The sequence below is a fragment of the Sinocyclocheilus rhinocerous genome, unplaced genomic scaffold (genome assembly GCF_001515625.1).
Source record: "Sinocyclocheilus rhinocerous isolate Xijiao unplaced genomic scaffold, SAMN03320098_v1.1 scaffold33, whole genome shotgun sequence".
In the NCBI taxonomy this organism is placed as follows: domain Eukaryota; kingdom Metazoa; phylum Chordata; class Actinopteri; order Cypriniformes; family Cyprinidae; genus Sinocyclocheilus; species Sinocyclocheilus rhinocerous.
Window position 1 is genome coordinate 432,836 of NW_015657591.1, and position 26,728 is coordinate 459,563.

General features: G+C 37.3%; 3 protein-coding genes across 4 annotated transcripts in view; 1 reads left to right on the forward strand and 2 right to left on the reverse strand.

The window, feature by feature from the left end:
- Positions 1-9,471, reverse strand: part of LOC107721405 (bifunctional heparan sulfate N-deacetylase/N-sulfotransferase 1-like) — a 118,702-nt gene extending 109,231 nt beyond the window's left edge. Inside the window, exon 1 of one of the 2 annotated variants that reach the window (XM_016529401.1) lies at positions 9,226-9,471. The gene's annotated coding sequence lies outside the window, so the exon portion shown is untranslated. Of the gene's footprint in view, positions 1-8,537; positions 8,909-9,225 lie in introns of those variants that run through there. The other variant, XM_016529405.1, reaches the window with a different exon arrangement.
- A 5,034-nt stretch (positions 9,472-14,505) lies between these two features.
- On the forward strand, positions 14,506-20,373 carry LOC107721406 (pre-mRNA-splicing factor RBM22). The gene is made up of 11 exons (XM_016529406.1): positions 14,506-14,933; positions 15,469-15,522; positions 15,645-15,674; positions 15,961-16,093; positions 16,777-16,877; positions 16,953-17,125; positions 18,016-18,216; positions 18,456-18,620; positions 18,711-18,793; positions 19,301-19,432; positions 19,527-20,373. Exons 1-11 carry the CDS (start codon positions 14,880-14,882, stop codon positions 19,673-19,675), a joined length of 1,275 nt encoding a protein of 424 aa, XP_016384892.1. The 5' UTR covers positions 14,506-14,879; the 3' UTR covers positions 19,676-20,373.
- On the reverse strand, positions 20,205-25,265 carry LOC107721407 (myozenin-2-like). Its single transcript, XM_016529407.1, has 6 exons — positions 25,165-25,265; positions 24,889-24,971; positions 24,085-24,239; positions 22,475-22,637; positions 22,197-22,380; positions 20,205-20,607 (listed from the first exon to the last, which is right to left on the reverse strand). Exons 2-6 carry the CDS (start codon positions 24,953-24,955, stop codon positions 20,424-20,426), a joined length of 753 nt encoding a protein of 250 aa, XP_016384893.1. The 5' UTR covers positions 24,956-24,971; positions 25,165-25,265; the 3' UTR covers positions 20,205-20,423.
- Between the last annotated feature and the right edge of the window lie 1,463 nt (positions 25,266-26,728).

Below are 26,728 nucleotides of genomic sequence, written 5' to 3' on the forward strand. Positions count from 1 at the left end.
GTTCCGCAGACGTTTTCCTCTTTTGTTTTTTATCCGCCATCTTTCTGTCGCTCGGCTCGGACTGAACGCTCTCTCCTCCACATCATGAGTAGACACGCCCCTTACTGCTGATTGGCTACAAGTTTGTTTTGCTATTCGGCCTGAATCAGTTTTCTAAAGCGTTTTTGAAAAATCGCTTACCCCTCCTTTAAAGTGTTCTGACAAAATTAATGGTCTAGATATAGTCATATTTTTTTTCATTTATTACCCTGACCTGAAATCTCATCTCAAGCACTAGTTGACATATACCAAGAATTTAAGGAATAGCAAATTATAGGATTCCGAGACTTTGTACTAAAACTACATCTACGAGAACAGAACAGCCAAAATGACTCACATCAGCATGAATGCTTAAAAAGAGTTCTCTAGGAAAACTGAGAAAGCATACACACTGTCAAACTCCAAAAAGGATAAAAAAAAAGGTTTGTACAATATGTACAATATAACTTGAATTCTATGCAATCTAAATTTTGTCTAATGAAACAACCAATAATTATTCATAATAAACAAACAACTGATATATTGGCTAAATGCCATGGAAAATCTCTGGAGAAAATTGGAAAACTATTACTAATTTTATTTGTGCTTAAATAAAATTTCTAGTTGGTAGGCCAACTAGAAAAATGTTGGGTCCCATAAACATTTGGCTATTATTTAATCAGATTAAATATATATACCAGCCAATTTTACTTCCCAAAGTGACACTGACAACACAAAAAATTTGCATATATTAAACAATAGCGATATATATGTGATATATATTGTGCATCCCTAATCATGGTACTTCAGAAGGCATATGGACAACTTAATGGTCTTTTTTCTTAAACCTTGAAATCTTAATCTTAAAGCTTGAAACCACTGCTTCCATAGAATGGAAAAGCTAGGAAACAGCTGGGAAATTGGAAAGTCATAAAGGTTAGGAACAACATATGGGGAAATAGACCAAATTAACTTTTGGGTCAAACTATGATTTAAAAATCATACCTTTTGAAATCCAGTGATCACAGGGATATTTTGATCAAATCAAATGCTCCCATGCAATTTGGGAAATTATTACAATAATTCATAATCCTTTCAAAACCAAACACGTGATAGGATTATGCAAAAACCCCAATCACTAGTAATTTGAAAGCTTTGTTGTAATGTCAATAAACAGCAACTATAGGGATTCAAAACAATTTCCATCATCAGTCACGTAAATCCACTTGTCCTAATGTTTCATGTATCAAAAACACTGCTTTTCAGAGAAAGAGAAGAAAGCTAAGCTATTGATGTGCTGCAGGGGTAAAATTGAGCTCTAAGCGCACTCCGCTTCGCACTGCCCTGCTTAATTTGCATGATTGCTCGTGGCAGACCACCCCCCTGGCTCTATCCAGTCATGAGAGGTGAACCCATGGCACTGCACAACGAGAGCTCAAGAGCATTAGATGCGCTACAGACTGCAGTATCACCCGGGTCCAATCCGCTAGTAAAGGGGGTTTTAACCTGAGGGGAAAGGGTCAGAATATCAGCACTTGGAATGCTGCAGGCGTTATTGTTGTTTGCACAAATATACAACCTCTTAAGAAAATCATCTGCTGCTAGCCTCATTCTGCATAAACATTTAGCCCTGGCTTACAAAATCATCACTATTTTAAGGAAAAACACAGGTTCAAGTTGACCACAAAAAAATTATTATAAAAATGGTTTAAACTTGTCTGTCCTTTTCCTTAAATGGGGAAAAAAAAAAAAAAAAAACTTAATTAGAGTGAGGCACTTACAATTAGGGATGGGTCACGATTTTCGAATATTCGATTAGTTGATTTAATTATAGAATATCAAATAGGTTAGGGCTGACAGGGCTCTACGCTTACTTCTCTTTTTAGGAGCGCTTGTGCTCCTAATTTAAAAAATTTAGGAGCACGGTCAAAAATTTAGGAGCACCTTCTAATCAATAATCAAAAAAAATTACCTTCCCATTACAAGGTGATATTTGACTCAAAGTGATTTACAGGGAATTTTGTTTTTACCTTTGTAATGGCATTTATCTAACTTTATTAAAAGCCTGTCATCTTTTATGTAAAATTCATAAAATATATATTTATAAGCTTTTTAACATTTCTAATTAAAACAACAGAATAAAAACAAGTAGAATAAGTAGAAGAAGAAGAAGTTACCAATCAAATGAAATCAGTATTTAAGAAATAAATTTGTACTAGAGATGGCACAGAAGAACACACAAGTGACTTGTATGCGTATTTCGCATTATGTCGCATGAGTGCAATTAAATTCATAAATTCATGTTGAGGTTAATGTTTTAAATATACAATTTTGAATATCGAAATATTACATTTAAATAACAGAAAAGATACTTTAAAAATGAAACTAAAATGCCAGCAGGTGGCGGTAAGTCACTGATTTTATCACTGAATCATTCATTTAATTGATTCGTTCGAATGGCTGATTCATTCAGAAACGAAGTATGTGACTGTCTTTATGAATGGGTAATTAAATCATTGACATTTGAGGCTTAATACTATAGAAAAGCACTAAAGGTTTTTCAGTTGTTTTCAGCTTGTTTATTTTCATATAAAATACGGCATGCAGTTGCATCAAACAATGGTATAAACATCATTCAATGTAAATTGTGATAATCGTAATTAATAATCGCAATTACAATTTCAAGGGAATAATCGACAATTAGGATTTTTGTCTTAATCGTGCGGCCCTAGAATAGGTTGTGCGATTATTGCCTTAAAGAATTTCTCAATTTTTTTCGGTGCTGATGCGGTGGTGATGCGTTCATGTAAGCAGAGGGTAGCGCTGCCAATAACACACCTAAAAGCTGTCAAAGACAATAGAAGAACACATTGTCTCACGTGAACACTGTAGACTTGCGTGGCATAAAAAAAGACTTGCGTAGCATATAACGGTTACAGTAACTTGGGACGATGTCAAATATGAGTTCTGTGCGGACCACAAACACCCCCGACTGGGACCGAGTGCTTATCCGTACGTGTGATCGCGAATCTCAAAAGTAAAAAACAAGCACGCGTTCATAAGCGATTTCAATGCCCCGCATATTAATATCGGCTCCCTGATGTCCGCAGTTTATATACAGTATAATCACCCAATGATATAATTGTGACAGAAGATATTGAAGTATATTTTTCCCTTTAGGGGTTTCATTTTTTTTTTTTATTGAAATGTCCTAGCCTTATGAGCAGTTGATTTATGCTAATCGACGGACTCTTATGTTAATAAGTGCCGTCATTCGGTTATGTTTATTATATTAATATGTTTCAGCACGTTACAATCATTATATGGCTTGAGTTGAGGTCGCCTATCTTCTGAATTAAACAGTTTATCATACAGATTGAAAGCGTGAATCCCGTTCGGTTATGTTTATTATATTAATATGTTTCAGCACGTTACAATCATTATATGGCTTGAGTTGAGGTCGCCTATCTTCTGAATTAAACAGTTTATCATACAGATTGAAAGCTTGAATCCCGTCTCTCTCCCTCTCTCTGTTTATGGGTGTTTGTGCGTGCATGCGGGGGAGGGGTGTGATTTTCGAATAATAATCGAATAATACCGAGTGATTTTCTAATATTATTTTTGCTTGGAATGCAAACCCCTCTTACAATAAAAGTAAACACTCAAAAAAAATGCATGTTTAAACAGAAGAATTAGTGTTTTACAAATAGACTTGTGCCGGTATTCGGTAATGCGATATATCACGGTAATGAATATGCACGATATTGTTATCGTGGGCACTTCTAAATACCGTGAATAATTATATATTACAAATTATTCCGAATTTTGAATGCATTTTAAGAATACTTTTCCCATCAACTGGTCAAAATGCACAACACCGCTGTATGCTGCGTGAAAGACGCGTGCGCACTCTGATGTAAACAAGCGCGGACGAGAAGCACATGGCGGAACATGTGAGAGACGCTCTGGATGAAAGCGCACTTTCACTCTCTGACAGCAGATGGCGCTAAACTGCAGAAATAATAATAATAATTATTATAATAATTCATTTAAATGCAGCCTTTACCCCGGAAACCCTGTAAACAAAGCAGCTGCACTACTTTCTGTTTCTGAAAGGTGTTTAAATGATTTAAACAGCCATTCAGATTTGTGTATTTGCTATGATGTTCATCACAGCGCCACATACTTACATATTTAGACTTAATAGGCTATTTATTTTCAAACTTTTTTTTACATTTTAATCTGGACTACAACATGCCCTAGATATTGTTTGAAAGTGTTTTGATTCTTTATTGTTCGGTCACACTTTACATTAGGGCTTCATTAGTTAACATTAGTTAATTCATTAGTTAACATAAACTGCCAATGAAAAATTCTTCTGAACATTCATTAATCTTAGGTATTCCAATATTTAATAACAGGATGTTCAAATCTAGAGTTGCAGCTGTGTTATTTAATGAGCTAACATGAACTAAGACTTGTATTTTTTTAAACAAAGATTAATAACTTCTGTCGCAAATGTAGCTATTGCTCATTGTGAGTGTTAATGCATTAACTAAGGTTAACTAATGAGGTCTTATTGTAAAGTGATACCTATTGGTCTTTATAGTTCTTTTGCACTTTAATCTGTGTAAAACTTTTAACTTTATACATTTCTGTATTGCTTTATTGCATTTAAATGTTCAGTTATTTTTGTTATAAGAAAAAAGTTATTAAACCTGTTATACTGTATTATGACAGCACTTTTTTAAACTAAATCTCAATATCGTGATAATACCGTATACCGTGATAAAAGCATTAGCAATTAATCGCAACATGAAAATTTGATACCGGCATATCCCTATTTACAAATGATATGCTTTTACAAAAATGTCTCTTAAAGGAAAGTGTAAGGATGAGTGAAAATTATTTTTGTAGTAAGCAACATTATGGCACAGATGTAGGGCATCAAGAAGTAATAAAATCTATAATAATCGATAATGAAAATGACCGAATTGATCATTGATAACTGTGCCTGCATGCTGTGCACAGAAAGCATTCACCAGCCATGCCATTTTATAGTAGTGAATAATGTATTCCTATGGTCAAAATGCATCTGAAATATGGCAGAGAACACAGAGTGAGCTGCTGCAGGAAAAGTGTATCTGCCAAAGCATTAAAGAGCAGGTCATATGGGTTTTTGAAAAATATATCTTTTGCTATTTATAACGTAGCTATCCTTAAATGAAAACAATCTGCAAAGTTGTTAATGAAAAAAGTGCATGATAAATAAAGATATTGTCTCTCAAAAGAGAGAGTCGATTCTGAATCGCCTTAACGAGTCGTCATTTTTTCGAATCTTTTGCTTGTTACCGGTATACGTCACTGGGTAACACATTTGCATAATCCCCGCCTGCCCACGAAATACGAACAGAGTCTGACCTGCCCACAAACACTTCCGCTAGTTAGTGTGTTTACATCATATCGAGAAGAAGCTGTGTTCCACAATATCACAGCAATACAATTCGAACCTTTTGTTGTGTGCATGTCATTTTACCAAGGACTGCTTCTCTAATCTTGGCTTTTATCTTCGTTGGCTTCTTCTATCTTCTTCATTTGGACTAACAAGCTCTCCGAAGCACAACCTGTAATTACGATTGATACGTTATGTGTACATTCTCAATTGAGTGCTCAAAGTTTTTGTGCTAATATGTGATGTACACCAGTGCAGCTTTAGGTTTCCAGGTAAAGCACGATATTACTGTCTTACTGAAGTAGTTCTGATAATTCGCTGTGAACCCACTATTTCCTAGGAATGTGTCGATTAATGTAGACTGACGTTGTTCTAATCACTTCGTTTAATAATAATAAAGAATGTAGTATAGCACACAGACTTTATAATCATTGTGAAATGGCTGTTTATTTTGCTGCACCGGCAGCTATAGGGTTAATGCGGGAGAGACGAGCGAGTTAGTTAGGCTGGTGCGCCTGTGATACAGCTGTTTGGAGAGGTGCACGTCAGGCTACGGCGTATGGGTGTGCGTTGTGCTTTTAAGTCGGGAAGTGAAAACAACATGAACACTCACGTTACTACAAAGATTTGTTGGATTTGTATTTCCGACTTGCGTTCATGTGCATTTTCTCAGTCTGGAAATTCTTTTTCACGTGCGGTGCCAGTGATTACATCCATTTCGGAGAACCAGAGGACACATATTTCAATCGATCTCTCAGGCATTTAGGTGGCACCCGAAATGAGGCACTGAAATCTGCGTTCTGATTCGGTTCTAGTACATACTGGTTACATGGCACCGAGTTTAGGTACCCAACCCTACTTATATCCTTATTTGTAAATAAAAGTCACACAAATATATTCAATTTTGCATAAAGGTTCATCCTGACAGAAAACAAGTCTCCATTAAACTTCACAAACTTCACTGAACGAACGCCCACGTGCACATCAAACAATAATTCTGACTTTCTTTGTTGAATATTCATTTTGTTGGACGTTAAATTTACATTTAAATTGCTACATGCCAGGTTTTTTTTTTTACGAGAGCCTATCCATATACTCTTGATTTTGCATACTGTTTGGAGAACAACACTGGGCAGGATGTAATAACTTTTTTTTATAATTTGGCAGTTTGCATCCAATTAATCAATGATAATCGACAGATTAATGGATTATCAAAATAATCATTAGTTGCAGCTAGGGCTGCATTATAAATCGCATGCAATATTTAATGCGCATCTTGTCAGAAAGCCGGTTCTGTAATCAGCGGTAAATCTCCATCACGTGCGTGCTTTCACATTGAGCAGCATTAACTACACAGAGCCGTTGTTCACTGACGAGCTGCGCAAAAAATCGCGCGAATATGAACGTGGTTTTGCGCAGCTCGTCAGTGAACAACGGCTCTGTGTAGTTAATGCTGCTCAATGTGAAAGCACGCACGTGATGGAGATTTACCGCTGATTACAGAACCGCCTTTACTGATAAGATGCGCGTTAAATATCGCATGCGATTTATCGTGCAGCCCTAGTTGCAGCTAGGGCTGTGCAAAAAATCGAATGCGATTTTCATGCGAATCTCATCAGTAAAGTCGCTTCTGGTGACTAGTAGTAAATCTCCAGCACGTGCTTTCAGATGGAGCGGCATTTACTACACAGAGCCGCAGATCACTGACAAGCTACTCAAAATCGCGTTCAAAATCGCATTAGATTTTTTGCACAGCCCTAGTTGCAGCAATAGACAAATTAGCTTAACTTGTATTGAACTTTTAAATATCACTTTAAAGTGTGCATGTCAAAATGCACTGCACGATGAATGGAAGACAAACACCAGATCTGATGTTGAGAGAGCCACACAACTTGCTGACTCTAAGTTCACCACTCTCAGCTCTTCGCTGTTAGCCAGAGGTGGTCTGAAATCTTCCTTTGTTGACTCGAGGTCATACTCGGGTTCTCTCTGCATTGCCGGCAAGGTCTTTTTCCTTTCTTTAATGAAAAACTCAATTTGATATTTATCTTGCTTCACACAGAGCCACACAAATTGTGAGCCACCTATTTCCATGCCCCCGGTTTCCATCTGACTCCGTCATTCACATTCAAACCAGAGGTAAATACCTGCATGAGCACAGACATTCAACGTCTCTGGCTATTCAGCAAGGAGGTTCAGAATACCTGTCATTTCTCATTATTAAATCTTCTAATCTTTCCATTCAGATGCAGCTTTTCAACCAGCAAAACAAGAGCCTCTCCCCCTAATCCCAAAGACAAACCACTCTGCTGCCCTAACATGTTTTGCTGTGCACTAACAGATATTCCAGCCGCAACCACTGCACAGATTTCCCACAAAGCTGTTTTTCAGCACCCACAGCCAATATTACCCAAAGACCCTGCTCAGACAGAAAGCGAGTGTACCCCAGCTAAATAAGCATGTGCAAAAATATTTGACCAATGTTGTTTATCTGGTGGGCTTGCAACTCGCTTTGACCAGAGCGGCTAAATTTCTCGACACATGAAGGTTAATCTAAATCTCAATGAGAGACCTTAAGACTCCAATTACTTCATCAGCACTATAACGTATTTATGAGCTCCCTAATACATAAAAGGCTTAAATAAAGCCACAAATCTAATTATAAACTAACAAGCACATTCTTTTTTACAACCCTACAACCAAACACTGATTTGTTTGTGGAGGTCACACCACAGTATCTACCGATCAGGAGATTTGACTATATTTAGTAAATTCTGTCATAGTGTTGTTTATTCTGCTTAAGCACTGATTTGGGTTGCACAGTGAATAATTACATTTTAGTTTTACTAATCTGCTTTACAAAAACATAACCTTTAGATTTGAGTCAATACCAGGCTGCTTTCCTTTACAGTTGCAAACTGTGCATTTAAAAGATCTGACAAAAGAAAAACAGTAAAATTCACAACGTGTACCCACACAACTATTTCGAGTAATAAATGCATTTGGAAATACATTCGTAATATTAACTCAATATCAACCATAAATCTAGAAAGAAACAGATACTGACCTGTAATCGTTCAAACAACCACACAACTTCCCAAATAATCCAATTCAAACGCAGAAGAAAATTGACTTAATACTGTCCAAACTTCTTTCTCTTCTCTGGCTTGTTAGCTTGCTAACAGCTAGTCGACCAGTTTAGATTCAGTACGGCGGCTAATGTCGAGTTGTGTTGCGGTGGACGGATAAAACTATAACATAAACCCCAATTTCCAGCGCTGTTTTATGTTTACAAACGCTTTTAGAAAATATTGGGGCAATGTAGATGTTTATACAACACAAAACCGGTCCAGAGCAGTAGCAGACTGGCTAAGCTAGGCTAAACTGTGGAGAAGGTAAATGAGGTTCATGATCCAGAGAGACTTTGAGCTGTTTCAAAACCTAGTGAGCTGCCTACCTAGACAGCTTTTGGGGAATCGCTCGAACACGCCCAAAAATGCTGTCTGCATAGACACCTCGCTATGTTTTGAAACAGCCTTTAGGGCTGCTGTTATGCTAAGGACGGACACACAGAACCTAGCCTGCTTCCCATTCCAACTAAACACTATAGCCATTATCTCTGCGCGGTTATAATAATTCGGCTACCTCCAGGGCGTGTGCCAACCTAGACCTACTGACGTTTTTTTTTCTTCATAAAATTCGTTTAGTTCACATATTAGCAAGTTAGCTGATCCAGAATTCAAAGATCCACTCACCAAGTTAATATCAAGCCAGCTGCAGTGAGGCACTCTTCAATCCTGAAATATGAATGTACGTTAGCATGGGAGGTATTCAACCTGATAATGCAAGCCTTCTGCTTTAGCGAGAATCGAGAGTCCCGGTCCGAGTACAGAGTAAGCGGTGCGTCTCTGCTGGGCTGAACCCAACAGACCTCGAGCCTGACTGTCCCTCTCGCACACACTGGACTCCGTCTTCTCCACAGGCTAGTGCTCACTCAGAGGCTGCAGCGCACGCCTTCGCCGCTAGTGGACAGCAACGTAGCGGGATATAATCAGACATAAACTCTTTGATGGATATTAGCAGTGATCAGCGTCCTCCGCATTGATGAATAATTAATGTACATAGTTGAGTTTGTGCGTATTTTATGTAATACGTATTTTGTGCAAACCATATCAAAACCGTACAAAAATGCAGTATAGATAGATGGATGGATGGATGGATGGATCCATATCAAACAATCTAAAAATACATATCTGGAACACTGGGATCAAGAAACTAAAACACAAAGTAAATTACAATTCTATCGAACTCTAAAATCAAATGAATTGGAAGATATGAATTGGAAGATTATCTCCAGAGTGTCAGAGACACAAAGCAGAGACGGATCTTGACCAAGTACAGGCTCAGCGAGCACAGTCTAGCCATCGAGACCGGCAGACACCGAAAGAACTGGTTACCCAGAGAGCAAAGGGTGTGTGCTCACTGTCAGACAGGAGAGATTGAGGCAGAGATGCACTTCCTCCTTCACTGTCATAAATACATATCCATAAGAAACCTCTACTTCAACAAATTCACCAACTTAAAGAACTTTACAGCCATTAGTGAAACAGAACAAATAACGATACTATTAGGAGAGGGACAGACAGCAGCACTCACTGCGAGATACGTGTGGATGTGCCACAGCCTGAGAGACAGCAGGTGAATGTGTGTGTGTGTGAATGAGAGAGAGACAGCAGGTGAATGTGTGTGTGTGTGTGAGAATGAGAGAGAGACAGCAGGTGAATGTGTGTTGTGTCTGACCTCAGTGTGTTACATGTCCACCACAGTGATTCTTAGTATGTACTGTATGTGTGTTTCTATGTAAGTTAAAGACTGTGGTATCAAATGTTCACACGTTATAATTTGTTACAGTTTAATACTTCTAAGATGTTATAATATTCCATTCTATTACTGTGATGTTCATTTACAGTTTCTCAATTGCTTTCGCACATTTTTCAAAACAGTCTTAACATTCTCTAAACTGTGAGTGCAAATGTCACAACTGTTGGCTGGAACTTCAGAACTTTATTGCATGTCTGCAAAATGTATTTACTCACCCAAAACATTTCATTCATGCTTCAAAACCTAGTTATCGTGTCAGTAATTTGGCCAAGGCCACCAAAATAAAGTAATTTTGTCATCGTGTGAGCCACACTAGTCAAAATGTTTAGTTGTTTTTTCACCATGACAGTCAACCATGGAAATTAAGGTTTTCTTTAAAAAAAAAAAAAAACAAATTCTGATATTTGTTGAGAAGAGTCAATAGTACATAGAAGAGAAAAAAAAAAAAAAATCATTTGTCTTTATACAGTACATTTATTTTTGTACGAATGTATTACATGTAAAGTGAAATCTTGCTTGTCCAATTACTGTACATTTCATATTTCTTATGTTACCACAAATACACAAATAACATCCATGAAAAATTATTCTTGGTGGACATCCTCTCGCTCTTGTTGGTCAGGCCAAAGATTTTCATCAGCATCACATCTGATGTTTTCCATTGCCATGCACCGGGGAAAAAAAAAATCTCCTTGAATGCCGCACCCATCCCCTGCAATGATCAGCTGTGATGTCCTCACATGCAGCATTCATGGCATCCAACAGAGACATCTGATCTTGTGGTCTACGATCATATACTTTCCACCTCCATCCTGAAAAAAACTCTTCTATTGGATTTAGGAATGGAGAGTATGGTGGAAGGAACTCCACTGTTATCCTTTCATGTGCAGCATGGAAGCTGACATTATCCCAGACAACAACATAATTAGGCAAATGTGGTCTAACTAATTCTAGAATTCAGTAAATGTTTTCTCTTCTTATGGGTTTCTAAAACTTTAAGTAATATAGGCATCTTAGAAGTAACGTAAAAATTACTAAGTGCACACCAATAGTTTACTTGGGCAAACTGGGACCCTTCCCTCTTTCACTATTCCTCTCAAATGGCACCTTGTAGAGTTGTTTCAGAGTCATTTGATGTCTTTTCAAAACTCTGTCTATGGTGGAAATGCTGACAGAATTTATATTTGCGAAGACATTATTGTCATTTATGATTGCACTTTGGATCTCTCTTAGCCTGATGGAATTGTTGGCTATGACCATGTTGCAAATTTCTTGTTCTTGCTGATGGTTAAATACTGCTGCTCTGCCACCAGTGCGAGGTTGTTGTGCGGTTTTATAGAATGTTCAAATAGACTTGCATTTACCTTTACAATATTGTTGTTTATAAAAATGCTTTACATACTGTAGAACAAAAAAAATATACATATTTACCTGTTTTCCCTACAAAGGTAGGCTGTACTCTTCGACCAGCCTCTTCCATTGTAAAACCACGATTTATGACATGATCCACAAGTGTGGCTCTGATTTCATCAGAGACTCTGACTCTTCTATTTCCACCTCTTCCTCTATTATGTCTTCCTCTAACACCACCACCACGTATTCTTACACGTCTTCCAATTGCTCTTCCACGAGCATGTTGCTGCAGTTCAGGGTTGTGGAAGTCCTCCATTCTCAAAAAATGTTAGTGATTGTGCTGTGGGCAATCTACATATATATGCTCCCAAACTTGATTGGTTAAATGGTTGAATGGTTGATTCAAATTGTATTGCAATTAGAGGTCATTTGCCAATTTAGCAGACATTACAAACAATGTCAATGTCAGATATTTATGGAATATACATGCGTGTATACCAATTTTTCATAATTGAATGGATCATTTTGAATGTGATGGCTTACACGATGAAAAATAATTGAGAAGTTGTGAAGAGTTTGACAGTTTAAGTGAGAATCGACTATGTCTTTTCAAAACTCTGTCTATGGTGGAAATGCTGACAGAATTTATATTTGCGAAGACATTATTGTCATTTATGATTGCACTTTGGATCTCTCTTAGCCTGATGGAATTGTTGGCTATGACCATGTTGCAAATTTCTTGTTCTTGCTGATGGTTAAATACTGCTGCTCTGCCACCAGTGCGAGGTTGTTGTGCGGTTTTATAGAATGTTCAAATAGACTTGCATTTACCTTTACAATATTGTTGTTTATAAAAATGCTTTACATACTGTAAAACAAAAAAATAAATACATATTTACCTGTTTTCCCTACGAAAGGTTTGCACAATTGATGACACTGTGGACCTGTTTACATTAGGCTGTACTCTTCGACCAGCCTCTTCCATTGTAAAACCACGATTTATGACATGATCCACAAGTGTGGCTCTGATTTCATCAGAGACTCTGACTCTTCTATTTCCACCTCTTCCTCTATTATGTCTTCCTCTAACACCACCACCACGTATTCTTACACGTCTTCCAATTGCTCTTCCACGAGCATGTTGCTGCAGTTCAGGGTTGTGGAAGTCCTCCATTCTCAAAAAATGTTAGTGATTGTGCTGTGGGCAATCTACATATATATGCTCCCAAACTTGATTGGTTAAATGGTTGAATGGTTGATTCAAATTGTATTGCAATTAGAGGTCATTTGCCAATTTAGCAGACATTACAAACAATGTCAATGTCAGATATTTATGGAATATACATGCGTGTATACCAATTTTTCATAATTGAATGGATCGTTTTGAATGTGATGGCTTACACGATGAAAAATGATTGAGAAGTTGTGAAGAGTTTGACAGTTTAAGTGAGAATCGACTCATCAGTTTTGATCAACAAGCCATATGCAATTAGTTGTTGTGCAAACTGCAGACAATTGTACTTACTGTTTGCACACATGTGCCAAAGCATTTGCAATTTGCTCAAATCAATAAGAAATTCCAATCTGATGTGAACAAGAAGCTAATTGTTCAGAGATCTGAACTTATTGTTTCGGGGGGAAAAAAATTCATTCAAGAATTGAGCCAAAGCAATTGAGAAAAACTGTAATTATTATTATTGTTATTATATTATTATTTTTTTATCTTTTTGTACATGTATGCTAAGCTTTGTCAATATTGCATCATTTACAGTCATGCCAATAAAGCAATTTTGAATTGAATTGAATAGATAGATAGACAGACAGACAGATAGATAGATAGATAGATAGACACAGGCAGAGAGATAGAGACAGATAGATAGATAGACAGACAGACAGATAGATAGATAGTTAAATATCTGATGTTTGAATTCAATCAAACCAATTAAAATAAATTCACTGAATAAAACTACTACTAATATAAGCATTAGGCTTATTTTAGTAGTAGTGATTTCTTGTTGCTTGGAGAAATGTTGACACATTCACACAAATGCCCTCCAAACTTAGATTTATCTCAAATATTAATGCCTTTTAACATCAAAAGTATAAGCCTCATAGACCTTGACATTGTGCATTTATCAGTTGTAGTGGAGAGTTTGTCTACACCGTCTCAGTCACTCTTTATTTATAAGCAGCCGTGTCTTAAATCACATGGCCTTCAGTGCTTTGACACTAATGGGCTAGGGGACTGTAATGACATTTGAGTGGTTATTATGCTATTGCTCATCCTACATTCCTTTGTACATCCTAGGACATGTGACATATGTTGACTCCCTCCACATTGAAGTCAAAGCACATTTAATGAGTTATACAAAATACTGAAAGTGGATCTTTGAATTGCAATAACATTACCACAGTCCATTTCAGATACAAAGATGAAAGAAACTGCCACAATATAACTTTCAATTAGATTTGTTACTAAATGTTAAAAATCGTGATACAATAGGGTACAATAATAATTCAGAAACATGGCATTGTGCATTCAAACTTTCATAAACTATAACACTGAAAGAAAGAAGACATTTGCAAATCAAAGGATATTAAAACAAATGCACCCTAGCAATCAGTTTAAATCGTGACAATGTTGAAGGCAGAACACAATTCAAATGTTTACATTTTTGTTGCCAGATTTTGATATTGTCATATATTTGATATAGGCATTTCTTTCAATAAAAAACGTGAAGAAGAGCCTAGAATATACTACAATATACAGTGATATTACAGATTACATTTTCTTATATTAGCATCTGTGGATGTTAGATTTAAAGGGATTATATTCATTATAAAACATTCATCGATATTGATATGTCTTTGCATATAGGCAAAGAGTGGTTTCGTACCTGATAAACAGTGAAGACATTTATGTCTTTCTCCAGACTTTGGGGGAACTGGCAAACCCAAGTAAGGGAGGGGTTGTTTCAGGGAAGGTTTCAGAATATTACATTAAATAAACTGAATTAAATTAAATTCTTAAATCATTAGTACCGACTTTTTCTCTCCCACTTGAGGCGAAATGTGTATATGCCTCCATAACAGTAGGTGGCGCTGTGATTCTTTCCCAGGCCTATAGACGCAAAGCATTGTAGGTAAGGGTTCTGTTCGCGGCTAGCCTGTAGCAATGGCGACGTCTTTAGGATCTAACACTTACAACAGACAAAATTGGGAAGATTCGGTGAGTAAAAAAATAGTTTTGTTTAAGAATATACAAGGAGTATTACTAATCACGACTGGCGCATTTTTGTTCTTTGTTTGAGCTCGTCAAATCAACGCCTTTCCTAATTGGAACATTCTGTTGTGGCTTAGCTCATGGCTAATGAAAACCATGTCAATGCATCTCATCAATATTTAAAAATGTTGTTATATAAATATACTGTATAAACTGGCACCGACATGTGCAAACAGAATAGCGTGAAGATCCTCTGTCCAGTCTCTGTGTTGTAATTAATCTTTACTGTACAGGCAAATAAACATCCAAATGAAATGAATTATATAATTAATTAGTATATAACTAATCATGTACATTAAAATGTGAACGAGTGTCCTGTTAACAAAACAGTATTCATAACATTTAATAACCTTTGATATGAGTAATATATGTATATTAATAGAATCTATTAATATTAAATTACTGTTACATATGTACAGAATACATTTATTTATTAATGAATAAATGCATGCACAGCACTGACCTTTTCTAATTTGAACAGGATTTTCCCATACTCTGCCAAACATGTTTGGGAGAAAACCCTTACATCCGGATGGTAAGTTGAGTTAGAGTAGTTTTGCTTATTAGTTTCATTATTAATTTGATCTGAATTCAAAGGAAGTTGTGTTTTTTGTATTTAAACACATTTTCACTTTGTACCTGCATTTGTTTTAACAGACCAAAGAGAAATTTGGCAAGGAGTGCAAGGTACTGCTGCGTTCATCCTCTCGAAAAAGCTAAATGTTGTCTTGATAGGGTTCCACAGGCATTTCCAATTGTTTTATGCCATAATTTTATATTAATTCCAAAGGTTAGTACCTGTTATACAAATAATAAAAATAAATTATCAAAATTCTTATCCAGGTCTTAATGAAGTCTTGGAAATACATTGGTCAAAAGTGTGGGAAGCCTGTCTTGAAAAATGACACCACATATTTTTTGCCCCACATTTTGGTACTGCAGCATTTTAATCTCTATACTTCCTATCCTCTAGATCTGTGCACGTCCCTTCACGGTGTTCCGCTGGTGTCCTGGGGTCAGGATGCGCTTTAAGAAGACAGAAGTGTGTCAGACCTGCAGTAAAATGAAAAATGTCTGTCAAACCTGCCTTTTGGATCTGGAATACGGTAATGCTTTAATTTGTGGCCATAGTCTAAGTATCTGTTAGTAAAATTATTTTGACATTAGTTTGTCAGGATACTTTGATACAATACCTTGAAAAATACAGATTTTCTGTACCACATGAAGAACTCATACCACAACATTAAAGGCCCATTCAAGCATCACTGACACGTTGCGTTTCCAAATGCATGTTAAAGTCACAGCATATGCAGAGATTGAGTTTGCTGCATTTAATGTTAACCAAGCTTCTCTGAGATGCTGAAAACAACAGATGTCGCGCTGCTTGCGTGTAAGAACACAGTGATGTGTTTCATTTGGATGCAGTGGAACAGACTATCTGCTTGCTTAATTAAAATGCAAGCTGCAGTGTTTTTCTGTCAACTTGTTGACCGAGCATTGAAAGGTTGAACTGATATGCATCAAAAAATAAATATTTTTGACAACACTAGCTGACACATTTGCTGTATCAGTAGTTTGGACATATTTTTGGTATTTACTTCACATGATTGCACAAGGTGAACTTTTATCCAGAAAGCAGAATATAAATCTTTAGAAACTCGCACAATCCTAATTCTAACATTCTTACAGGATAATTCAGATAATTGTGTGTGTGTTTTTTATAGGTTCATTCAGTAAGAATTTTGCAGTGTTGTAAAGATTACTAAATAATTTTTTGTTTTTTGCACAGGTCTGCCCATTCAGGTTCGTGACACTGGGCTATCCGTTAAAGATGAAGTACCGAGATCAGACGTAAATAAGGAGTATTACACTCAGAATATGGAGAGAGAGGTAATGCAAATACTAAACAGCTTTAAGTAATATGTAAGCGTATCTGTGGGTCAAATAATGATGTTTGCCCTGTAGATTGCTAACTCTGATGGCACAAGACCCGTGGGGCTGCTTGGGAAGGCACCGAGCAGCAGTGAAATGCTGCTGAAACTGGCTCGTACCACACCGTATTACAAGAGGAACAGACCACACATCTGTTCCTTCTGGGTGAAGGGGGAGTGCAAGAGAGGGGAAGAGTGTCCATACAGGTGAGCAACACCTCAAGAATCTCTTATGGGTGTAAAATTATGACCCATGATTCTTAATTTCACACTGTGTTGTGTCAGAAAGCACCCAGTGTTGGTTGTTACAATTTTCATTTTGGTGTTTGTGTCTTGCATCAAGTTGCTTGCTTAATAAATCTAATGCATTTTATGAAGTGACTTCTTTTAATGAAATATGCTTAAGGTTAGTGCTGGGCGGTATACCGGTTCATACCGAATACCGGTGTTTATTTTTGTTATGATATGAATTTTTAAAATACTGCCATACGCCATACGTATGTCGCTTAAACAATGTTCGGAACGCGACACTGTTTGAAAGGGGTCCCTTTTCACTGTTGCACTGTGGTGAGGGAACAGCTGTATGTGTTACTAAGCGTGAAAGTTCCGAAACTGAAGCTGTAGAACTAATAGAATGTGATGACACAGAAGAACTCATCCACAATATCCACATTGACCCCACAAATATCCACCGACACCCCTGCCATCAGCTCCCGCGTCTCTCACACACGAGCGCGACTTCAGCACTAGATTTAGCAACTTTCAGACCCACTAATTATGCAAAGAACCTCTCTGCGCTGCATGAGACAAAGTAATGTAGCCAAAACAACCGCATAGCCGCTCTTTAGTGTAGATGCTTGTTGATTTTATCAGACGATGCCGCGATTATAAATGAGCTCAATCAGTAGAAAATATGGTTAACCCCCGGTCATGCATGAAAAAAAAAATACACAGTCATATACCGTAAAAACGGTCTAATTTTGAAAAATACCGTGATATAAATTTTTGGTCATACCGCCCATCACTACTTGAGGTGTGAATTATGTATGAGCGATGATGACATTTTTGACATGAAATACATTGCTATAATATCACAGGCATGAGAAGCCCACCGATCCAGATGACCCATTGGCTGATCAGAACATTAAGGACCGTTTCTATGGCATTAATGATCCTGTGGCTAGCAAACTCCTGATGCGGGCCTCCTCCATGCCCAGACTGGACATACCGGAGGACAAGTCCATCACCACACTCTACATCGGAGGGCTGGGAGAAGACGTTACAGACTCTGAGCTCAGGTAAATGCTCTTCAGAGTTCATAAAGCTAAAACTATTCAAATATGTGTTGAAAATGTTCATTGAAGTATAGAAATATTGTCTTGGCAACCAACTGCAATAAGTATAATTACTAACTGGGAATAAATAATGACTAAAACTGAAATAAAAATAAATGAAACCAAAATAATGTATTTTTGAAAAAGAACAACCGCTTTGTGTCATTTCTTGATTAAAGAATCCTGTTTACTTTTTCCAAAAGGAACCACTTCTACCAGTTTGGGGAGATTCGAACCATCACCATCGTTCAAAGGCAGCAGTGTGCTTTCATCCAGTTTGCTACACGGCAGGCTGCAGAGACGGCTGCAGAGAAGTCTTTTAATAAACTCATCATTAATGGACGCCGACTTAATGTTAAATGGGGCAGGTTGGTGTCTAACCGTGCAAGAAAAAAACTGATATTCAAACAGTACTGTTTGTGTGGAGGCAGTTCTGAATGTTGTTGTGTGTCGTTCAGGTCACAGGCGGCTCGAGGAAAAGAGAAGGATGGGGTGACGGAGAGTGGAATCAGGCTGGAGCCAGTGCCCGGCCTCCCTGGTGGTATGTGACGAAGTCTCTTACGCATGAGCCTGTTTTATATAGTAATATAATATGAATGTGAATTGTATGGATTGCTTTTATACTTAAATATTTATTTATTGTGAAGTTTTTGTATTAATTATTATTTAATTAAATTGAATGTCATTTAATTATTTATTAATTTAATGTAATTCACACAAATTAATTCATTTGAATTTATTACTATTATTAGTTTATTAATTTATTTTTGGTTCTGGATCTTTCACACTAGTAAATTAAATTAATTTACAATGATAATTGTTATTTAAGATAAAAATAAAAATTTAAAGTATATGTATATGTACTGCTATATAATAATAATAATAATAATAATAATTGCTACTACTAATAATAGAAAAACTACTTTTTCTATATACTGCTTTTACAACGGAATACAATTGTTCCAAAATAAATTGAATGGGGGGCCACTAAATATTATATAAGGTAGAGCAGTATGTGAATTTTCCCTTTCTCATACTTTTTCAACAGCTCTGCCCCCACCCCCTATGTCTGATGAAGATGCCTCCACCAACTACTTCAACCTGGCTCCCAGCAGCTCCCCTGCTGTCATGAACCTGGGACTTCCTCCTCCACCTGGGGTTGCCATGCCCCCACCGCCTGGTGAGTTTCACCCCACTCACTTCCTCCTTCCTGTTTTTTTGTAACCTATGATAATGTGCTTCACTATCCCGTTAATCTTATCTGTTCTCTCCAGGTTTTGGTCCTCCTATGTTCCACACCATGGATCCCATGGCCCCGCCGATGCCCCCTCCAATGGTCATGAGGCCCCCCGGACAGGTCCACTACCCATCCCAGGATCCTCAGCGGATGGGCGCCCATGCAAGTCGCCATGGAGGCCCTTAGATAGTTATACAGCTACCTCACTGTTCAGCAATGACTGCTGAACAACTGAACCCAGAGTGATGTCACCTCTGCCCACATTTTTAAGTGTTTATATCTGTCACTCATTTTCACAGCAAGTGTAAGAAGGAATGCGTAATGAACAAGGAAAATATTGGAAAAATACCAGCATCTCAGAATTTAAACCACGACAAAAACTTTTCTTTTTAAACTTTTGATTTAAAATAACCCTTGATGGTTTCTGTTATATTTTTGTCAGTTTTGTATGTAATGATATGAAACCGATATCATGCCTTTTTTTTAGGGCCGAATGACAAAGAATTGGTTGCAGTGACCAACAATTACCAAGTGGGGGCACTATTGACTATTTCATGCACCTGAAGTCTTTATTTGTTTGACACTTTATTGTCCTGCACCTCTAGAATATTCCAGGATTCTTATAACAGTTTGTGCTAGTGTCCATCTCTCCCCCTTTTTCTGTAAAGTATGACGTGTGCTGTCCTGAATTGTTAAGACTTTTTTTAAAAAAATTATGTACAGCTGTCTAGTTTGTGGTTACATTAAAGGATCTTCACATTTTGAAATATTGTGTGAACGATTGTGTAAACATGTTAATAGACAATGTACAGTATGTAAACTTTAAATTGGTATTTGATGGCTCAGCTCACAATTCACAGTAGCAATTTAGGCATCCCTCAGAAATCCAGTCCTCAATTGTAGTTGTAGTCAAAAATAGTTGCGTATGCCAGCTTCACAGATCGGGAGACTCTGCAGCGTACTGGATGCTCCAGCCCCGTGGAGTACGATTGAAATTAGGCCGAAGGCACATCCTGTCCCAGGTCAGGTGTGGCTCTGTGTGAGCCTGCAGCATCTCAAAACCAGGCAGCGGCAGAGCCCTGCCAGTGCCTGCTGTGCCACCAAACGGCGTAGGAGCTCTGTGAAAAATGACAATGTTGTTCATGTCCCTTTTTTATTGCTAAAAATAGCCCGACTTTCCCTTACAGCTGAGTGAAACAAGTCTTGTCTTTTTTACTTGACATACTGATACATGAGCCTGGACCAGCGTAAGGTTTCAAGACACAAATTCTGTTTTAAGGCCTGACCTTAAAACCAGACATTTTTGGCAGGCAGCCTTACCACGCCAGACATGCTAAGAAGTCTTTTATGTGTAATGTTACTAGTAGTGGCTGATGTCCTTCCTTAATTCAGTCACTATTTTGAGGGACCTTTGCTACTTTATCTACTTATATATAGAGACTTATTTAGATAATCATGTTTAACAGCATGATACCTGGGGGGGAAAAAACTACTTTACCCTTGTTTCCATAAAATCAGGGACCAGTCAGTGAATCTTGACAAGCAAATTGCGCCAAAAGAACACATTAGTGTCCCGTTCACTTCCATGAAGCACTGCACGTGATGCAATCAAGCCTCCCTATGCTCTCAAACTTAAATACACTAGTCAACATTTGAAGTGGATCAAAACCTTTCATCAAAGTTGTCCTAAAACCAAAATGTGTTCTTGTCTTAGGACAACTTTGATGAACTTTTTTGATCCACTTCAACTGTTGACTACTATATTTTTGTGTGTGTATATCTACAGGTGCATCTCAATAAATTAGAATGTCGTGGAAAAGTTATTTTATTTCAGTAATTCAACTCAAATTGTGAAACTTGTGTAGACTTAAACTACTTCAGTCTGTGTGCATTTAATTTATTTAATACACAAGTTTCACAATTTGAGTTGAATTACTGAAATGAACTTTTCCACGACATTCTAATTTATTGAGATGCACCTGTAAGCCAAAAGCTTCTGGTTCTTTCCCAAGCCCTTCTCTGTCTCACTTTGCTGTCCAACTGTACTATCTGAATAAAGGCAAAAATAAATCTTAAAAAATAATAAAATTATATTCTCTCTAATAATTCACATTCAATAAATTCATAATGAACATCTTTAAAAATATCTTTCTCATTTTATTAAATTTGTTTTTCATTTGTAATGCTTGACGGGATTGTAGTTCTTTCCCTCAAAGTCAAAAGTTACAAATTCTTTAACCTTTGTCTTTTTGTCCAATTTTCAAATACTTTTTTGCTTCAAATCAAAGTTTATTGTGATTCACCTCAGTGCTGGTTTGTTTGATTCATGGCTTATAACTTGTAAAAAAAAAAGTTGAAATAACTTGTTTATAAAAATGTGAAAAATACATATGAATACAAGGCATCTGAAAAAGTTGGTCAGGCACTTTTGTACTGGATTGCCATTTGCAACCCAATTTACTTCTGAATTATGTCTGAGGATTTTCAGCAAGATTTTCAATAGGAAACTAATTTGTCATCATTATTTAATAGCTTGTGTGGCCAGAACATCAGTAGAAGAAGTACATTTGTTGCATACATTGATGAATAATACACATTGGTTGTAATAATTCAATCTTGGTTTCAAGTTTTAATTTAACATTTACTTCATGCTGAGTTTACTATTGAGGGTGGAAGTATTATGTATTATGTTGTGATTAATTTGTACCTGTTGAAGCATTTGTAGTTGGCTGGGGTGAGTTTGTAAGGTGGCTCAGGCAGATGGGTACTGATGTTAGCCAACAGCGTCTCATTGTCAATGGGTTTTTCCTCCCAGGGTGATTGATAAGACTTGGGGATCACAGTGACATTGAACTTTTCTGGAGGAACCTCTTTCAGAGGCCCCCCATAACCTGTGTAAGAGAATTGAGTGACCTTCAGAATTGTCCTTTGACTTTGAGAACAACAGAATCCTTAGTGTACTCATACAGAAGTGTGCTGCATTACCAGGTGCAAGCACACTTGGGTTTCCTTTCTTAGAAACCGTGTGCTTTAGTGTGGTGACTAGGCTGTTCTTTCCAGGCTGGTTCATGTAGATTTCAGAGGTGAAGAAATCACTTCCTTTCTCTCCTTGCATGGCATTCTGGCCTTGAAGTGTTTCATCTAAGTGCTAGACAGTGTTAAAAGATCATCCATTATTACTGAACCTACAAGCTTAAAAATAAAAGGTTCCCCAAAGAACCTTTCAGTGAACAGTTCTTAAATGAACTTTTTTTAAATTATTATTATTAGTGTGAAGAACATTTTAATAATCTAATGAACTTTTTTTTTTGCAATGGACAGATACTATGAATGTTAAAGGTTCTTCATGGAACCAGAACCAGAGGGGAGGGGTTAATAGTTACTTCAGGGTTGTCCAATCCTGCTCCTGGAGGGCCTTTAGGGTTTAGCTCACACCAGGTGCCTTGGGATCTTAAAGGCCTTGATTAGCTGGTTCAGGTGTGTTTAATTAGGTCAAGAAACTCTGCAGGAAGGTGGTCCTCCAGGTGTACGATTGGACACCCCTGAGTTACTAGTAGAATTGCTCACTAAACTTCTTTAGTTTTGCTCAGGGGTGTCCAGTCCTGCTTCTGAAGGGCCTCAACTACAGAGTTCTGGCATGAAACTCTAGATGGCGCAGTCCGATAGGTCTAACACAATCTGACCTAATGACATCATTATCACATGTCACAGCTGATTGGTTCTCTTCTGTATCGGTAGCCAATGCTCAACATTCAAATATATGACTAGTGTGCTTGCTGTAGCAGTTGCAGCTTGCTTCAGAAACCCTCCGCCTTCCCGAGCTCCACCTGTATAGATCTGCTATGAGGTGATTCATGTATGCTATATGGGGGTTATTTCATGTATGTTATATTTGCAGCAGCAGTATTTCTTACATGCTCACCGCAGTATGTTATGGATGTATTGACAGTAACAAGTCTCAAGACCAAATACATTAACATTGACATGTACATTATACCATGCCAATCCCTCCGAGAGTTGTCATGACAGAACTGTAATTAAACACACCTAACTAACTAATCAAACTCTTCAGGGTGACTAGAAATTTCAAGGCTGCTGGTTGGATCTAAACTCGCCAGGAAGTTGGCCCTCCAAGAGGAGGATTGGACACTTCTGATTTTACATTCAAACAGCTTTCACAACCCATTTTACTTCTAGATAGTAAAGATCTTGCAACTCTGAGTGAAACAGGAGATTAAATGAAAAGTAAATAGGGTGGGACTTGATCTTGACTCACGAATGTGAGTTTGCAGTCGATTGTGAACCTTTTGAGAAAGGTTTTTAACATGGAGGCAGAAGGGCAAATTTAACCTCAAGACAATTTCAGCAAATTCAAAAGGTAAAACTTTTTATCCAAACATATTATTTGTTATTATTGCCACAATATTAAAGTTAACCCACATAGAAATGGTCTTGCCTATTGATATTAGCCTAAAACAATAAAATAGCTATTTGGCTACTAACATTAAAATTCATAAATTCGTAATTATATGGGTCAATAAATTGGGTCAATTCTGATTTTTATGTTGACTTTAATCCAGTTTAAGATGTCTTACATTCAGGTGTCTCTGTGCTATATTCTCCAAGGTGAACCTCTCCACTCTTTTGAGTCTCTCGTGGAACATTATAGATCCTCTGTTGGACAGCAGATTGAGCTCCTCCATCATCAGATCCCGAGGAACACTGATCTTCTTCCCCAGGTTCAAACATACTGAAGTACATGTACAGATATGTTGAAATGCATTGATATCAATCACAGAACAACTATCCCTTATGACATTACATTGCAATGTTATAAACTAGTAATTGCAGCAAACTAGTAATTACATGCCATTCTTCTGAAAGTTGATAAAAAAAACGATCAGGTTTTCATTAATACTGTATGATCATTCATAATTAATGTCATCAAAAGCATGTCTAACATTCTCTGTCATCATCTTTGCCTCTAAAATCGTGAGCACAATATGTGCGACTGTGATTAAATCATTAAATTTGACACAGGCATCTGGGTGTAACCTCAGCCTGCTGTTCGTTCAGTAATGTTTAAGAGGGTTCAGATCTTTCCCAATCAGGCGTGGATGAGTCATGATCTCCTGGAGTAAAGCATTTAGTCTCCTGCTGTCATATTACATTACAAATACCCTTACTGTTTTGGAAACCGAGTCAAAGCAGTTGAGACATGCCAGAGCAGAAAGTAAAAATTTGGCTCTCTGTTTTCACTTTTCAGACTGTTTTGCTTTTTTCCCCACACGTCACAGTGCTGTTGCTTTCAAGCTGATTTCATTGAATTAGTCTTATCCATTGAGATGGTGTGCTGTTGGAAGAAACTGAGCTTTTTTCCTGCTTCTGATGTGTCTTACCTCCATCTGTCCCCGAACACAGCTCCTGTTGCTCTTTCTTGGGTACGACAGTGTATGGCACAGGCATGGTGATAGTATCCAGCCTTCAATAAAACCAGTCCAGTAAGAATAATAATTTATTTTTTCCCAAGTAAATTAATCTGATTGGTCCCTTTCTTTGTGGTAGATATATATGTACTCCTTTGATCTCAAATCAGGCCTGAAAACACTTGTTTAAACTGAGTCGCATAGGTAGGTCACAGAACAAACAAATCCTTTGATTACAGCAAAACTTACCAATTTAAAATCCTGTGTTCGCCTTTATGCCGGTCTTGATGATGTATCCCGTCCAGAGGTAGAAATGCTTATGTGAACCCACATCAGACACACTGTGGACCCTCTTTTTGCCCTGGTTAGATCACTGTCTTATTATAGCAAGTGCGGTGTGTATCTAATGGGCTTGGATTGGCACAGTGGAGCTTCAGCGTCCGCACTAATGAAAATTTGATCCACTGGCCATAATACTAAGTGTGCAGACTGGTGACCGGGGAGGAAGGCAAGACTCGTTTCCAAGTATGTCTGCCTCTGAGGTTCAATACCTTTTGCTGCAGACATGCCAGGGATATGAGAAGGGGCTACATTTTTTTTCAGTGTTTGGCTAAATAGAGTGCTGCAGGGATAACCTATTTACGGTGGCCGAGAAGTGCAGAGCAAATCACAATTCTGAAAACAAAATAACAAATTACAAACGCAAATGCAAGTCTAAAAAACTAAATAACAATTCAGAAAGCACAACAACAATTCAGAAAACATTATAACAAGTCAGAAAACACAATGACAAATTCGAAAACAAAATAACAAGTCAGAAAACACAAGGACAAATCCGAAAACAAATTTACAAGTCAGAAAACACAACGACAAATCAGACAAACCGGAAGAGGTAGGTATAGTTTGAGACAGCGCCATTGGTTTGGGATTACTCACCGCTGACTGGACGAGACATCTGTCAATCAACGTATACAGGAAAGAACCAGCCGAAGAACAGCAGAGTCGTGGTAGAAAGTTCGGAGATGGTATTAAAGTAGCTCAGTTTAAATGTATTGTATGAATTGCCCTTACTATGGAATAAAAAATAAGGGGTGTCTATTTACATAGAGTTAAAAGTGAATATAAATCATCAGCTCCAGTGGTGCAAATGGATAAGTGCGTGCGCTTGGCTTTTTGACGCGATCGACACGGGTTCGATCCCACCTTTTGCTAAACTTTTTTTTCTCCCTTTTCAAATCTCGTATCGCATCGTAAAGGCATTTATTTTCAATAAAAAAGTAAGGAAATAATCAAAAAGTTGAAAATAAAGTATCGGGTAGGGTTAGGGTAGGTGTAGGGAGGGCTTTATTGTACCAATAATGTGGCATCCATTTAATAATTAAAATTATAATTTACACTCAATACGTTATTATTGCATACTGTTTTATAATGTACTACAATACTGAAGTGCAGATAATTGCCACTATTTGCAACAAGTAGTATACTTGATAGTAGAAATCCTGCTATTTTAACATAGTGTAAATAGGTATTTGCACTTAGTGTAAATAGCATATTGCTAAAAATACTGCTATTTTCACTTAGTGTAAATAGAATCCATTGCTAATACGAGATTTGAAAAGAGAGCGCATTTGAACAGTCAATAGCAAATACTTAAACTAGTAACAAAACATACGTACAGTTGCTGATTCAGAATCAGAATCAGAAGAGCTTTATTACCAAGTATGTTTACACACACAAGGAATTTGACTTGACGACAGGAGCTTCCAGTGTAGAAGAAAGTACAGACATAGTGCAGACCTACATGATAGTGCAG